Here is a 13,923-nt window from a genome sequence, read left to right on the forward strand (position 1 = left end):
GTGTTGGTAAGCAGGTCAGTTGTTCTTTGGGCACTGGTTTGTAGTTCTGTATTTGAGAGACTTTCAACATGACAAGGGTTGAGATTATGCTTTGAGCCTGTTTCTATGTAACCAATGAAAAAGGATGATGATGACCGAGAGACATTATGTGATGTATGTCAGCCATACTGCCTTCCTGAACATTCCAGTCTTGGAACATTTCTATTACACTGTCATAAGCCATACCATATTTTTCGGAAATAAAACCGCGGTTTATAATCCGATATTACATTTTACTTGTGGTGGTGCGGTTGATATTTCGAAGCGGCTTACAGAACGTTTTTAGAACAAAATAACGGTAGAAACACTTTTTTCGTGAATGTTATTTAATATAACTAGAGACAGCTACTTCTGTCTTCCAAGATGGTGTCCCCATTCATTTCTATGAAAAGTGCTCAGTGGCGCAGTGAGGCAAGCGAGAGCTCCTAACGGACCGCGCCATCTTTCCAGACCGACTCATCCGTTCTTGCGCAGAAGCTTGTTCCTAACTCCGAAACTCGTGCATGCTTAAAACCATAGATATATATCTATGCTTGCAACTAGCTGTATACGTCATACTTTGCGACAACCAGTCGCGAGTTTGTGAGCTGGAGCTAAGGCATTGCAGAAAACTGTCAGAATGTGGTACAAGTTCGATCAAGAAGCAGATACATGTGAACGTTACAAAGATCAATACTATTAGTACTGTAGTATTATACGTGCAGGGCCTATACATTGTTCTTTTTGCTTCGTGTTTATAGTTTGACTGCTGTATTGTGTCGGATAAATAAACTGTGAACTTGAATATCTGGCTCCGTTTTTGTTATAGCTTTGCAAAGCAAGTTAAATTAAGCATATACCTTTGTTACTATTATAATGATAATGTTGACCTCACCAAGTTATAATAATTTTGTTTACTATTACTAATCTTACTGTTAATGCCATCGTTGTGGTGTTAACTGACAAAGTTCTAACAATAAAACGACCATAACAATATTGAGGTTATCAGACACGATTTATTAATCTTTGTCTTTGCCTTAGAATAACATGTCAACAATATTTAATGACGCCGTAACATGCCACGATATTAAAACTAATTATATTATGCTATAATTAGGCTACGTTTGTCCTGCCTTTAGCATAATAGCGTTCATTACGAAATGGTTAAATCTGCTTTAAAATAACGGACATAAACTCTCAAACAACCGTCATGTATGTGTGCAAACATTTGTAAAACGTGCTACAATAAAGTCAGGCAACTGTAGATGATCAAGTCCTTTCTCCTTGTTCTCATTCGGCTCAGGTAAATCAGCAATTTGCTGATGCTCCCTTTTGTGCTCGTCCCTTGTTCGTATCCGCAAGCACGTTTCCAGGCAACTTTTCTTGACATAATCAAATAAATGGGGTGCTAGTTTAGCCATTTCGGGTTAGTTTCAAACTCAACAAAAATCTGGAAAATTCTTCTATGAAAAAGCTAGTAGTATGAGCCAGGTTCGAGAATCGAACAACATTTTTGGGGGGAGATAGTTTTAGAAATGTTGACTGGAGTTAATAGATTAAAAACGACCGGACGAGTCGGGTAGCAAATCGGAAATGCAATACCACCTACATCCACCGGAGCCGTTGCCTCAAGCCGAGGGGCGAGGGCCTGTATTTAACCCGTTAAGGAGTAGCGTCAGAGAATGTCTAATAATCCTTAAACAGGCTCTGGTAGCGTCGCACATATGTGATCGTTCGAATGCGGGTCTCACAGCGTAACGGCGCATATGTGTAGCCGGTAAGCCACCTCCCTGAAATTGTTTTTGCAGGTTGGGATGTCTGCTAGCATGGTAGTAGCATTGCTACGAGTGTTATGCTAGCTAATTTAGCCCGGAAGCTAACTAAAGCTAGCTAGCTACTGCTTCGGAAAAATAACTTGAGCTTTGGGGACCGTTGGAAATATTGAGAACTCACCCATCTAAAGGTAAACATTTTTTAATTCCCGGGCAATAGAAAACATGCAATAGTAAGTAAGTAAGACTTAATTTATATTGCACATTTCATACAAGAATTGTAGCTCAAGATGCTTTACATAAAATCAATAAAAACAATAATACAAGTGATAAAAGTAATAATTAAAATAGCTACAATAATATAACTAATAAAAGTAGTAAAACCCTTCTGAGATAAAAATACTTAAATGCTTCGGTAAAAAGGTAGGTTTTAAGCTGTCTTTTAAAAATGTCTAGCGTATTTGCTTCCCTAATATTTACGGGTAATTTGTTCCATAGTTTTTGGGCATAATTAGCAAAGGCCGAATCACCAATCTTCTTATGACTGCTTCTGGTGACCTCTAATAGGCCTGCATTTGATGATAGCAGTGTTCTAGCTGGTGTGTAGTTTATAAGGGAGTTAGCAATGTAGCTAGGTCCTTGTCCGTGTAGAGCTTTGTATATGAGGAAAAGGACCTTAAAGTCAATTCTGAAGGTAACATTACGCACTTACTTTCGTTTTCGAAGTGTGTTACATAATGGCATGCTCTAGCCTACTATCTAGATTCGTACATTGCTTGGTATCATTGTTCCCGTATCAAGTGCGGCATATATTCCAATGCGGTTTACAAACACAAAGCTCCCAGTCTGGTGGGGTGCGGTTTATAGTTTATTTTCCGAAAAATACGGTAATTCTTCTACTGATAAAGATTTGTCAATGATAGGCTACTGGTTACTCTTTGCCAGTAATACTGAAATATTGGCTACTCTGCTATAATAATGGGTACTGTTAGTAATACCATAATACTGGGTACTGTTTAATACGCTATTAAAACTCCAACCAATGCTGGCTTCACTTGGCTAGTATCATAGTACTCTTAGCTAGCAGTACAGGTTAAGGATACTGTTAGTAATACTATTATGCTGGCTACTAGTTAGTAACTTTGTCATACTAGATACACTTGATCTTAACTGAATGTGAAACAGCTGGAGTACAAATACAGCTCTGTTTTCTTTAAAACAAAAGTCCTGCCTGATATCTGGTCTTGTCCGTACTGAGTCAAACAAGGCTAGATATATGAAGCCTTTTATGGTTTTTCAGTGTTCAGAGGCAGGTTTAAAGGGTACGTAATGATTTGTTCTTTACATTAAAGTCTGTAGGGGGCTTTTTAGTGGATGTGAGTAATTATGGGTCCTTCAATTGTCCTTAAAAAAAAAAAAAAAAAGAATTGTCCAGTGTCTGTCTCTCTATTTTGGGTGTCCACTATCAGTATAGGTGTAGTATTCATGGTAATTCCTGGGTGTGTGATTTACTGGTGACATTGTTGCATCAGTTAAATACAACTTTTATATTTATTAGCATGTATAATGCATGCATAATTGACAATGGGTCAGGTTAATTTTATCATATTCAGTATTATGTTGATTTATATTGAATGATTTCTTGGCATGTCACTATTGCTTTTTTATAATGATAACATAATCTGTTAGCCTTTGAATAGCTGTTACAGGAGGCTCACGGAAGAAATAATCTATTCAAACAAGCACTGTGTTGAATTTACTTGATATGTATTAGGTTACATCTGCAACAGCCCACTGTTCTATTCAGCAGTGAGTCCTGACCCAACACTTCAGAAAAAGTGTTTGTGAAGTTTTTTTTTTGGGGGGGGGGACTAATGTCTTATTAATGTCAGTTAATAAACTGGATTGTGTATTGATGTCTGAACCATATCCCATGTAGAAAAACAATTACCTGACTTGACAAGAGGTGGGATGCAGGTCTGTATGTAGACAGCATTTCCCTAATATTCCCGACATCCTTCATTGATTGCCTGACTGAAGAAGCTTTTCCTCATCTAAACTCATGAATTATAATAAAAATATAGCTGTTTTTTTTATTATCTTGAAACAAGAAATTTTATTTTTTTCCATAAAGCATACAACCATATGATGTAATATTTGCATTGAAAATGACATTCTTAAATTAACACTTGTAAGACAGAATAGAAATCCTATCTTTATCTCCATGCTATCTGATATGATTTTAACGATGTGAGGATGTGGTTGACCTTTATTACAGTTATACAAACAGCAAAGCAGGTGTATCACAGTTTCATGTACCCCCCATAACCATGAGGATCCCGACTGAATATGTTTAGACTAGTGTGATGGAGAATACTATTCTATCGTATAAACTAGACTTCTAGATTGTAACTCTTAGTCTGTCTCTATCTTTGAATAAAACACCATTTAACATGTTATGCTTCTGTGATGTAACATTTTTTTTAGTTAATACAAATATTTAACCACTTCATTGGTCTTTAATTAAATGGAAGATAAGGTTGGGGACAATATGGACAAACATCTTTTTTTAAATCCAGTCCTCCGAACAAAGACAAAAAGAGGATCAGTACAACAGCTTTCAAAGTAACTTTCATTTGACATTTTAAATCCTCTAAGAAAAAACTTGGTGTGGTCATAATATTCTGAACATAACTTGAGAATGCCACAAAATAAATTGTTTTACAGCTTTTTAACAGTCTATTTTGTACCACAAGTTGAGTTGGCACATTGGACAGGTTGAAATTCTGGGACTCTTGGCAATGGGATTAGTTTCTTAGTGAAGATGAGGAAGAGGGTGTGTGTGGAGAATAGGGAGAGAACAAGCTCCCCCCTCTGTCTTTGAGCAGTTTCCCATACACGGTGTAGCTCTTCTCCTCCTCTCTCTCCCTCTCCTCACTCAGAGACCCCCTGCTCACTGCCAGCTGGATACTCCAAAGTACCTGGGGAGGAGGGAGAGAGATACCTGATACTTATGGGGTAAACTGAACACTTTTACATTTTTCGACCATTTAGGACCATTTATCCCATTGAGATGCACTACATCTAATGCAACTGACAATTGTTGTTTTTGTAGGTTTGACCTAGGTCTGGTCTCTTGTAGGGATGCATGATATTGAATTTTAGCCGATATTCGATATGCCGATATTTACAACCTCATTTTGGCCGATTGCCGATGCTGATACCGATATATACACCTCTGCTTTTTAATTATTGAAAAGTCTCTCCTGTACTAGAATTAATCTGTTATTATGATGGGGTACTTGCTGTAGATACGGGACATTAAAAACTTGACTTGTATCATTTTAGAAATAGACATTAACTCATGAAAACTATTGAAATGATTTCAAATATGGCAGATATATTTATATTTTTACGTCACAATAATCATACTTGAACAGTACCTCCTTGAACTCAAACAACTACAGTTTCCTTAAAACTGTGTTGTTGACAATGACACATTCTTGACACATATGCACAGAAATGCAGCTGTAACTCTGTAAACTAAAAATGTATTTCATCACTGACACTTTACAAACTCCGCAAATAGCCATTTTGTCATCATCCTTTGATACTGTGAAATCCAGCCACACAGCCGACATGTTGAATCATGTTGTTGGCGCTCATAGTAACTTCTAAAACTGATTATCCAATCCTTGATTCTGATTGGCTATATCGCGTTCCATGCCGTTGTAAAATCCAGCATAACCTTTCAAGTTGTCCTCATAACATAACATTCCATATTACAGCGCATTGAATATTTCAAAAAAAAAAGAAGACGTTACAAAGTTACACGGTAGCAAGCAACCTAGTCGCAAAGAGAATGGCAACATTTGTTGTGAATTTTGATTTGCTGGGTGGGCTGACGTTTGACGAGTGGTGGGAGACTATTAACAGAATGGAGGAGAAAGAGTTTAAAAAGACCAGGCATGCAGAGAAGACAGAGGCTGAAATCGAAGCATTAGCAAAGGCAAGGAATGAAGCCGGCACTATAAAGACGATATGGGCCGTCCACTGTTTTCAATCTGTTGCGTGGCAACGATTTATGTAGGAACTATACTTTGTAGTGGCGGAAGAACGACGGTTTATTATTAAACTATTTTGTTTCTTAAATTTGATTGTCTTTATTTATGAAACCATATCAAATATTTGTAGTAACAATTTTAGAAAAGCAATAAGGCCCGAAAGTCCGTGTTTTGCGCCGATTTTAGAAAAGGTAAGTGGAGTTGTTAGGCACAACGCGACGGGCTTATTGATTAATTAAACATTTGCTTCGCATGCGCATAATTTGCACGTCACCTTATCGGCCAGGTACATCGGCAGAAAGCTTCATATCTGCAGATGCCGATAATCAAGTTTCGAAGCTTTTATCTGCCGATACCGATGACGTGCAGATATTATCGTGCATCCCTAGTCTCTTGTAACACACAACACTGTGGAATATTAAGGATCAGAACCAAGGATATGAAACCACATGATCCCCTACATGCCCTGAGAGTAGATGACCCACAAAACCCCAGAACATTGTTTACTTTCCTAAAGTACTTACTAGTAGTTTCTGAGCAAGTCACAGGACAATAGAGAATACTCTAGGATGGAAATATCATAACAAATATACCTTAGGAGCAAGCCACACACACTACCAGATGTAGGCTTACTAAGGAACAATTTACAGTTTGTCTTGAAATATAGGACCATATTTTTTTATTACCAAATATTACCAACATGGCATCACAAAACAAACACTGAGCAAACAGAGCCAGCCACTAACTATATGAGTCATCTAAATAACATGGCTTGTTAGTACACAGTGGTTTTGTTTTTGCAGGGGTATTAAGATTAGTACATTTATCTACAGCACATAATATGCACATGTATTATACAATAACTACCTTTTGTTTGTTTATCCTATAAAATTACAGATTTTATTATAATGTCTGTTTCACCCACAAGGCAGTGGACCACTTACAGATATCACATACGTGAAAGCAAATTAAGGTAACTCAGTTGATGTGCCTCACAGTTAGCACCGTTGGAGTGAAGAATATCAAATACAAGAATTTGACCATTTCCATAATTCTGGTGGTATCAGTCCTTTTGCACAGTCCTCTAAATAAATCCAGGTGGAAATGTATAGCATGCTTTCCATTTCCCTCAAAATGATTTTTTTTTTCCTAACTTCTTCCAATCAGTACAAACTGAAGAAAATATTTTGTTGGGAGAGAAACTTGAACCATTCTCTACCCATCCCCCTTCTAACCCTGGTTCTTGAGCCATCATCTCTGTACAATGCCTCTGGCCCGCTGACCAAGGTCCCAGGAAGCAGGGTGTGTCTTTCAGGGTTTGAGGAGCCATTCCTTCTCTTTGTCCCTCCCTCCAACCCCCTCACCTACTCTGACACCCAACATGACACTTTGCTATAAACCCTTGAGCAGGTGGGCCCTGGGGCACATCTGTTTGGCCAGTTTTTTTAAGTCAGCCTTGCTGCATTATGATGTCTTTTCATTTGCCTGTGAAAAAATCCCCAGAGGTCAGTACATGACCACAAACTCGCGCTCTTCTAGCGGCATGACAACAAGATGTGAAGGATATTATACATGGAAAAGCCTTTTTTTTAGATGCCACCATGAGTGTTGCACAACTAATAAAAATGAAAGGATATCAAGGCGTCTAGCAATGTTAAGTGAGTTAGGTTTGCAATTATTGTTCACAATAGCAGAATCAAATGATGAACACATCCATTTATACATTTAGGAAGACATTTGTGTGGTGTGAATAGACAGTTTTCCATGAACCCCAACATAAGGCTTTGAAGAAACAGGGAAAGGTTGTTTGGGCTGGGATACGGGGGAGACAGTATAGAACAATGTTCATGGGTCCAAGCAGCCGTCTCGAGGCGCGGAAAGGGAAGAGAGTACAGGGAGTCCCAGTTGTTCCTCTAGCTCTCAGTGTTGTACAGCAGGAAGAAAGGAGACTACTAACACCTTGTGCCTATGCCCTTTCTCCCGAGGTACCGGAGAACAGCAAAGTTATAGGTGGTGGAGACTATGTAGGTGAGCTGGAGAGAGAGAGAAAAAAAAGAAACAAAACAGGACTCAGTGCTTGAACAGACCCATTAACCATTTTAAACTCCTCCAGTTTTCTGGTATAAGCCCTATTATTATAGCCTGGCTGCCAGCCCAACTTAGCCCCCCCCATAAAAACATTTGGTCGGGAAGTTGGGTCTGGGGTAGCTTGGTTGGGGAAAAACTATGTCCGAACAGGAGCTGTTAGGCCAAAGAAATTGTCAGGGCGGGCTTTATACGATGATGGACAGATGATCAACAGTAATGTAATCAACCACGTCACCAAAGAGTCAAGGGTTGAATTCGTTTTCAACAAACAACATATTACGTTGCTCTGATTGGTTGTAGGTCTATCCAATTGCGCGAAGAGGCATTTGTTTTACGAGTTTGGTTGAAACATGCTCTATACTCACAGCCCAACGGAGAGTTATCAGACTCATATTCTGACTAGAATTATGAGTATGATAACGTCAGGCTACCATTACTAACTACTTATTACACGGCAGTTCTTAAAGCTGTAGAATGCTCCATTCGCTTGAATGGGGCTTCCCAACGTTCTGCGGTGAACAAGTTTCTCATCTTTGACCGTTGCTATGCATATTTGACCGCTGTCAAGGGAAGTGGCCTTTTTGCCTCGGATTCACGTCTTTCGTAGCACTCCGCAAGTAGTCCGGTAATTTTTCAACCCCAGCGTACTCCGATCCTCAGGGACGTCAGCTGATTTGTTCTCTCCTGATCAACACTATGAATGCTAACAAATAAATTGTTGAAATACACTGTTAAGTAATTTTTTCGGCAAGTAGCCGTGTAATAAGCGGGATAATGTATAGAACGCCGGTCACTGGCCGGGTTTCCCAGATTCGTTAAGAAGCTCTTAACGCTAAAATCTTCTTGAAGAGCTTCTTAACGAATCTGGGTAAAATAAGCCCCGACAGGGTGAACAGTACCCTGAAGCGGAGGGGTGGAGCTTCGCTCTGAAGGGGCTTATTCTATACATTTTCCTTACTTACTACAGTAACCGAGAGTGAGGCTTTGCCGTATCAACCTCGCGATTGTTCGAGGTTAGTAAGTTGCTTATTATATGGCATGTTTTGCTCTTTTCATTTTGTAAATCAAAATAAATGGTAATTGTAAATAGAAAACATGTAGTTTTGTTCAGCTCTCAAATCTTCTCACGGTGTGTTTCAGGTGTTGCCTAGCAACCAATCTGAAATCTGAGCAACCAAACCTAGCAATCTGCCTAGTGCTTGTCATTTTTCTCTGTGTGCACACTTTTCTGCTCTTTTTAGAAAGTTAAGAATTTCTTTGTTGCTGTTGATGTCTTCATTATCATCTGGATAGTAAAACTCTGACTCCTCGATATCTCTCTTTTTGAAGATGGCATCAGAGGAGGGCAATAATAATCCGTATCAGACCGCAGATGAGGTCAATACGCGAGTAGGGGGTACCTGCAGAGCCGGAGACCCCGGAGAGCCCGGAGAGCTGCAGTTTCAGGACCGTAGTTTCAGGACCGCAATTCTAGGACCCTCGTTTTATCTGACAGCGCCACGTAGCGAAATGGGATATACATCGACCGGAACAAGCTAATACTTTCCTGCAGTAGTGAATATTGTACTAGCTAGCTAGCTCTACACCAGACCCCCACCCCTCGCCCCTCGGCTTGAAACAACGGCCCCGGTGGATGTAGGAGGTATTGCATTTACGGTTAGGTTCCCGTGTCTTCCGGTTGTTTTTATTCTATTAACTCAAGTCAACATTTACAAAACTATCTCCCACAATAATTTTTGTTCTATTCTCGAACCTGGCTCATACTACTAGCTTTTTCATAGCAAAAATCTGGAAAAATTATTCTAGGTTTGAAACCAATCCGAAATGGGTAAACTAGCATCCCATTTATTTGCCTACGTCAATAAAAGTTGCCTGCAAATGTGCTCGCGGATACTAACAGGGCACGAGCACAAAATACATTTCCGTTTTAAGTTTGCATCATGCGTCTTATTCTTATCTGACTTGTACCCCATTCTGCCACTGCAATGCTATAGCTCGTAACCATACAAACCTGTGCTCGCGACTGGTTGTCGCAAAGTATGACGTGTACAGCTAGTTGCAAGCGTGCACGAGGTCTCGGAGCTAGGGAAAAAAAGAGCCACTGTTTAAAGCTAGACCGGAAGACACGGAAGTGGAAATATGGCCGCGTCCAGTCTCGCGCTCTCGCTTGCCTCACTGCGCCACTGAGCACTTTTCATAGAAATTAATGGGGACGCCATCTTGGAAGACAAAAGTAGCTTACTCTAGTTATATTAATTCTGTTATACACACATAACTTCCTTAAAACGAATTGTAAATTGTTACTCTGCCTATTTGTTTAACGAAACAGTACCGCAACGTAGCTAATATGTAAATCAAGTATTGTTCAACATATTTAAGTTAGCTAAACGTTCAAAAAAATTCTGGTACAATTATCTGTTCACTTATGATAATTTTATGACATTTTATGAAAACCTTTTGACTATTTGTTTTGTTGAAACCATAGTGCGATTTTGGCAAGCCCAACTACTGTAGCTAGGTGTCTTATGATAAAGCCAGCACATTCATAAAACTTCAAAAAAATTATAGGTTTAAAGCAAGTGGATTCGATCTGTCAGCTAAACGAAATCTGCAGCCTAAGTCAAATATCCATAATGTTTTTTTATATTTGTTTTTCTTGCTTCCATCTCTCATTGAAGGATGAAGTTGTATGGAGGTCTAGATGGAGTGATATGGAGGGGATGGAGTGATATGAAGGGGTAATTGTTTGACAATTATTCAAAATAAACAATGACAATGTATATCTTGAATCTGCCCTGTGAGTCAACCTTGTGTCTTGCCTCTCTAACATTACACATTTGTGGTTGAGATTGAGTGACTGCAAAAGCCATAGCAAATAGAATAGAACTTCACTTTTCCAGAACTTTGTGGTGTCAGACACATCCAAAATGTAGCATAAAAACAGGCATGTGCAGTATTTACAGGAATATGAAAGATGATCTGATCCACTGATGTGATCAATGTTTTGAGTCATGTCAATACAAAACATCGTCTAGCATGCCCATCCCATCCACACCAAAGGAAGCATCCTCATGCAGCCCATCCACCATTGAGGTTTACCACCAGCAGCAGAGAAAGGAAGCGGTGGATCCTCCGCAGCACCACCATCCCCCTTTTTTTTTGTGATGATGACATTAAATACATTAAAGTATAACAGATTAGTTAAACTTGTATTTCCTCAGATAACTTTGATATTTCTGTATAATAGAGCATACAATAAAATTATGAAACGAATCACAGAATACGTACATTGCATAAGTATTTTGACAGAACCCTGTGTGTGTGTGGAATTTAATTATCTGCAGTATGAATCAAGGATTTACTCATGTTTAGTAGTTGTATTTCCAACATATGTGGTTACATTCTGTTAAAGGCACTAGAGATATTCCACAAACACAAGCCTAGCATGTGCTTTTAGTTTTTCAGATGCAGGAAAGTAAGAGCAGCATCGAGACTTCTACACTTCATGTAGGCAAACTGGAGTTGATCTGCCAGGTTCTGGATTGTCTCTTGTAGTTACAAAAGTATCAGACATTCAAAACTCTTCATCACCACTGATGTAAGAGCTACATGTTGGAAGTAATTGGGAAGCCTGGGTCTGCTCTTCTTTGGAACAAGGCAGATGGCAGAGGTCTTCCAAAGAGCTGGAACTGTGTTCCAGCTCCTCCAAGGACCAGTTGAACAGTTCACAGAAGACAGGGACAGTTGTTTGAAGCAGGTCTCCAGGAGCTTCTTATTACTGATGTTGTCAGGACATAATGCTTTGTTGACTTTGGCTATTTGGTGAAGTTAAGCCCTCTAGAATGAGTTCAGAGTATCTGCAAAGGTGCCACAATCCTTAAGAACCATGTTGCAGGGTGTACATTGGTTCTCGGTAGTCCCAGAAAACTTTTAAGGCCACTCCAGACATCACACATCTGTCCACATTGATATATTTACCATCATTTCTTTAGGCTATTTTAGCTTCCGTAATTTGCTTAGGCCTACTTCATTTTATCACATTGATATATTTTCCACCTTTTCTTTAGACTATTTTATCTTCCTTAATTTTCTTACTTCATTTTATCAAATTACACTGGATCTTGACATCTATGGAATATGCACATTTTTTCAAAATGTATGTGATTTTAATTTCTTTAATTATCCAATATTTATAATTCGAACATGTTTTCAAATATTATACCTTTCTATATTATTATAACATATTTTCAAATAGTATACCTTTCTTTATAATTGTGTTATCAAACATCATCACATGAGTTGTCCTTATTTCTTGCCTCACAAACCCTTCAAATATCTTGTTGCGATCTAGTGACACTGCCTTTCAATTCGCTAGGTGACGCTGTCAGGGTCCTACAACTGCGGTCCTGAAACTGCAGCTCTCTGGCTCTCCGGGGCCTCCGGCTCGGCAGGTTCATCCTATTGCAATACGCGGCTGGCATGACTACCCATTAGCTAATCAGATTGCTCGTACTGTCATTGCCATATAATAATATTTATCTGTTACCATAGAGGTGATTTGAGATGTAATGGCCTCGGTCCTAGGGCTGGGCGGTATGACGGTATATACTGTGCGACGGTAGAAATGTGTCTACCGGGAGAGATTTGGCTATACCGTTTCAACCGTGGTATACTTTTTTTTCTTTTTCTGGTTGTTGTATTGTATATAAGCCATCATATAAATACATTCTTGCAATATTTAGAATTGTAGTTTAACTTTTATTTGATTTGCTATTTTCGTTTGACGTTAAAGACATTTGCGTTGGTCTGACGGAATTTTCGATGTGGAGTGTATTTTGTCTAAGCGGAACACATTCATGCCGATGCTAATTAATTATATATTTGATGACCCATTCTGCAGGTAACCAAATCGATTTGTTGTTCAAGTTTTATGTTTTGTGCTGTAAAATGATTGTTGTAAAATTACACTGGTGGCGTTGCTAGAATTTTTGATCTAGGATGACTAGTGAAGGCTAACTACTTACTAACTGAGAGTGAGGTAATGCCGGGAAATATCAAACTGAGGCTTTAACGTATCGACTGAGCTTTAACGAGGTTGGTACGCCAAAACCGAAGTTAGATATGGATAGTAAAACTCAGACTGATCGCTTTCGCTTATTTTGACATTTTCGTCAGAGGGCATTATTGAGCTGTGAGTAGGTCACCACGCGGATGGCATGACTTCGCATCAGCCAATCGGAACGCTCGTACTGTTGTTGCCTTTGAATAATAGCCAGTAACGTCTTGTTTTACATATGAACAGAACAATTACTATATACCGTGATATATACCGTAACCGTGATATAAAATTACTCATACTGTGATAGAAGATTTTGGCCAAATCGCCCACCCCTACTCGGTCCTATACCAATACACCATCATTATACAAGCACCTCTCATGAGGCATCAAGCTATAAATGACCGTTTCATCAGCTGGAAAATTGCCAAATAGTTTTACAGCACTGTTGAGCTGTTTGGATCAGCTGAGACTGGAGCCTGAACAGAGGGCAGCAGTCAGTTCAGACATGCAGGAGATTCTGAGATGCCTGGACGCCTACACAGCATGTCACTGACGGTCACACGGCAATGTGGACTACAGACTCCCCACTGTGGACCAACGAGGAGACAGACACATGCCCCGTTTCACTACACTAGAGATGTATCCTTCCTTCCTTAAAGTGATCTCTGGATAGGTGAGAGCTTGCAATTCTTTACACAGGTTCCACTTATGTATTCCCCCCCATTTAGTGGAGCGACCTTTAAGGAAGGGAGTGTGAGTCAGGATCTATCTGTATTGAAGTGGGGCTGGACAGGTTCTTGACCCTGCCCAGTTCAGACGTGCTCACTCACCAGCGCAAGGAGGGTGATGCCAGCTCCAGCAAATGCAGCGATATAGAGGTCATAGGTCATCCGGAACTTTAGAAGGAGCACAGCAAAGTATC

At 39.5% G+C, this 13,923-nt stretch overlaps 1 protein-coding gene across 1 annotated transcript in view; it reads right to left on the reverse strand.

Annotated features, from left to right (window-relative positions):
- Window positions 1–5,936: 5,936 nt before the first annotated feature.
- The window catches only part of plp1a (proteolipid protein 1a), a 66,342-nt gene continuing 58,355 nt past the window's right edge, over window positions 5,937–13,923 (reverse strand). Inside the window, exons 9-10 of the mRNA XM_047051423.1 lie at window positions 13,832–13,897; window positions 5,937–7,887 (exon numbers count right to left, since the gene is read on the reverse strand). Of these exons, the coding sequence (XP_046907379.1) occupies window positions 7,807–7,887; window positions 13,832–13,897 (147 nt within the window). The 3' untranslated portion in view covers window positions 5,937–7,806. The remainder of the gene's footprint in view (window positions 7,888–13,831; window positions 13,898–13,923) is intronic.

This window comes from Hypomesus transpacificus, unplaced genomic scaffold, assembly GCF_021917145.1.
Source record: "Hypomesus transpacificus isolate Combined female unplaced genomic scaffold, fHypTra1 scaffold_154, whole genome shotgun sequence".
In the NCBI taxonomy this organism is placed as follows: Eukaryota; Metazoa; Chordata; class Actinopteri; order Osmeriformes; family Osmeridae; genus Hypomesus; species Hypomesus transpacificus.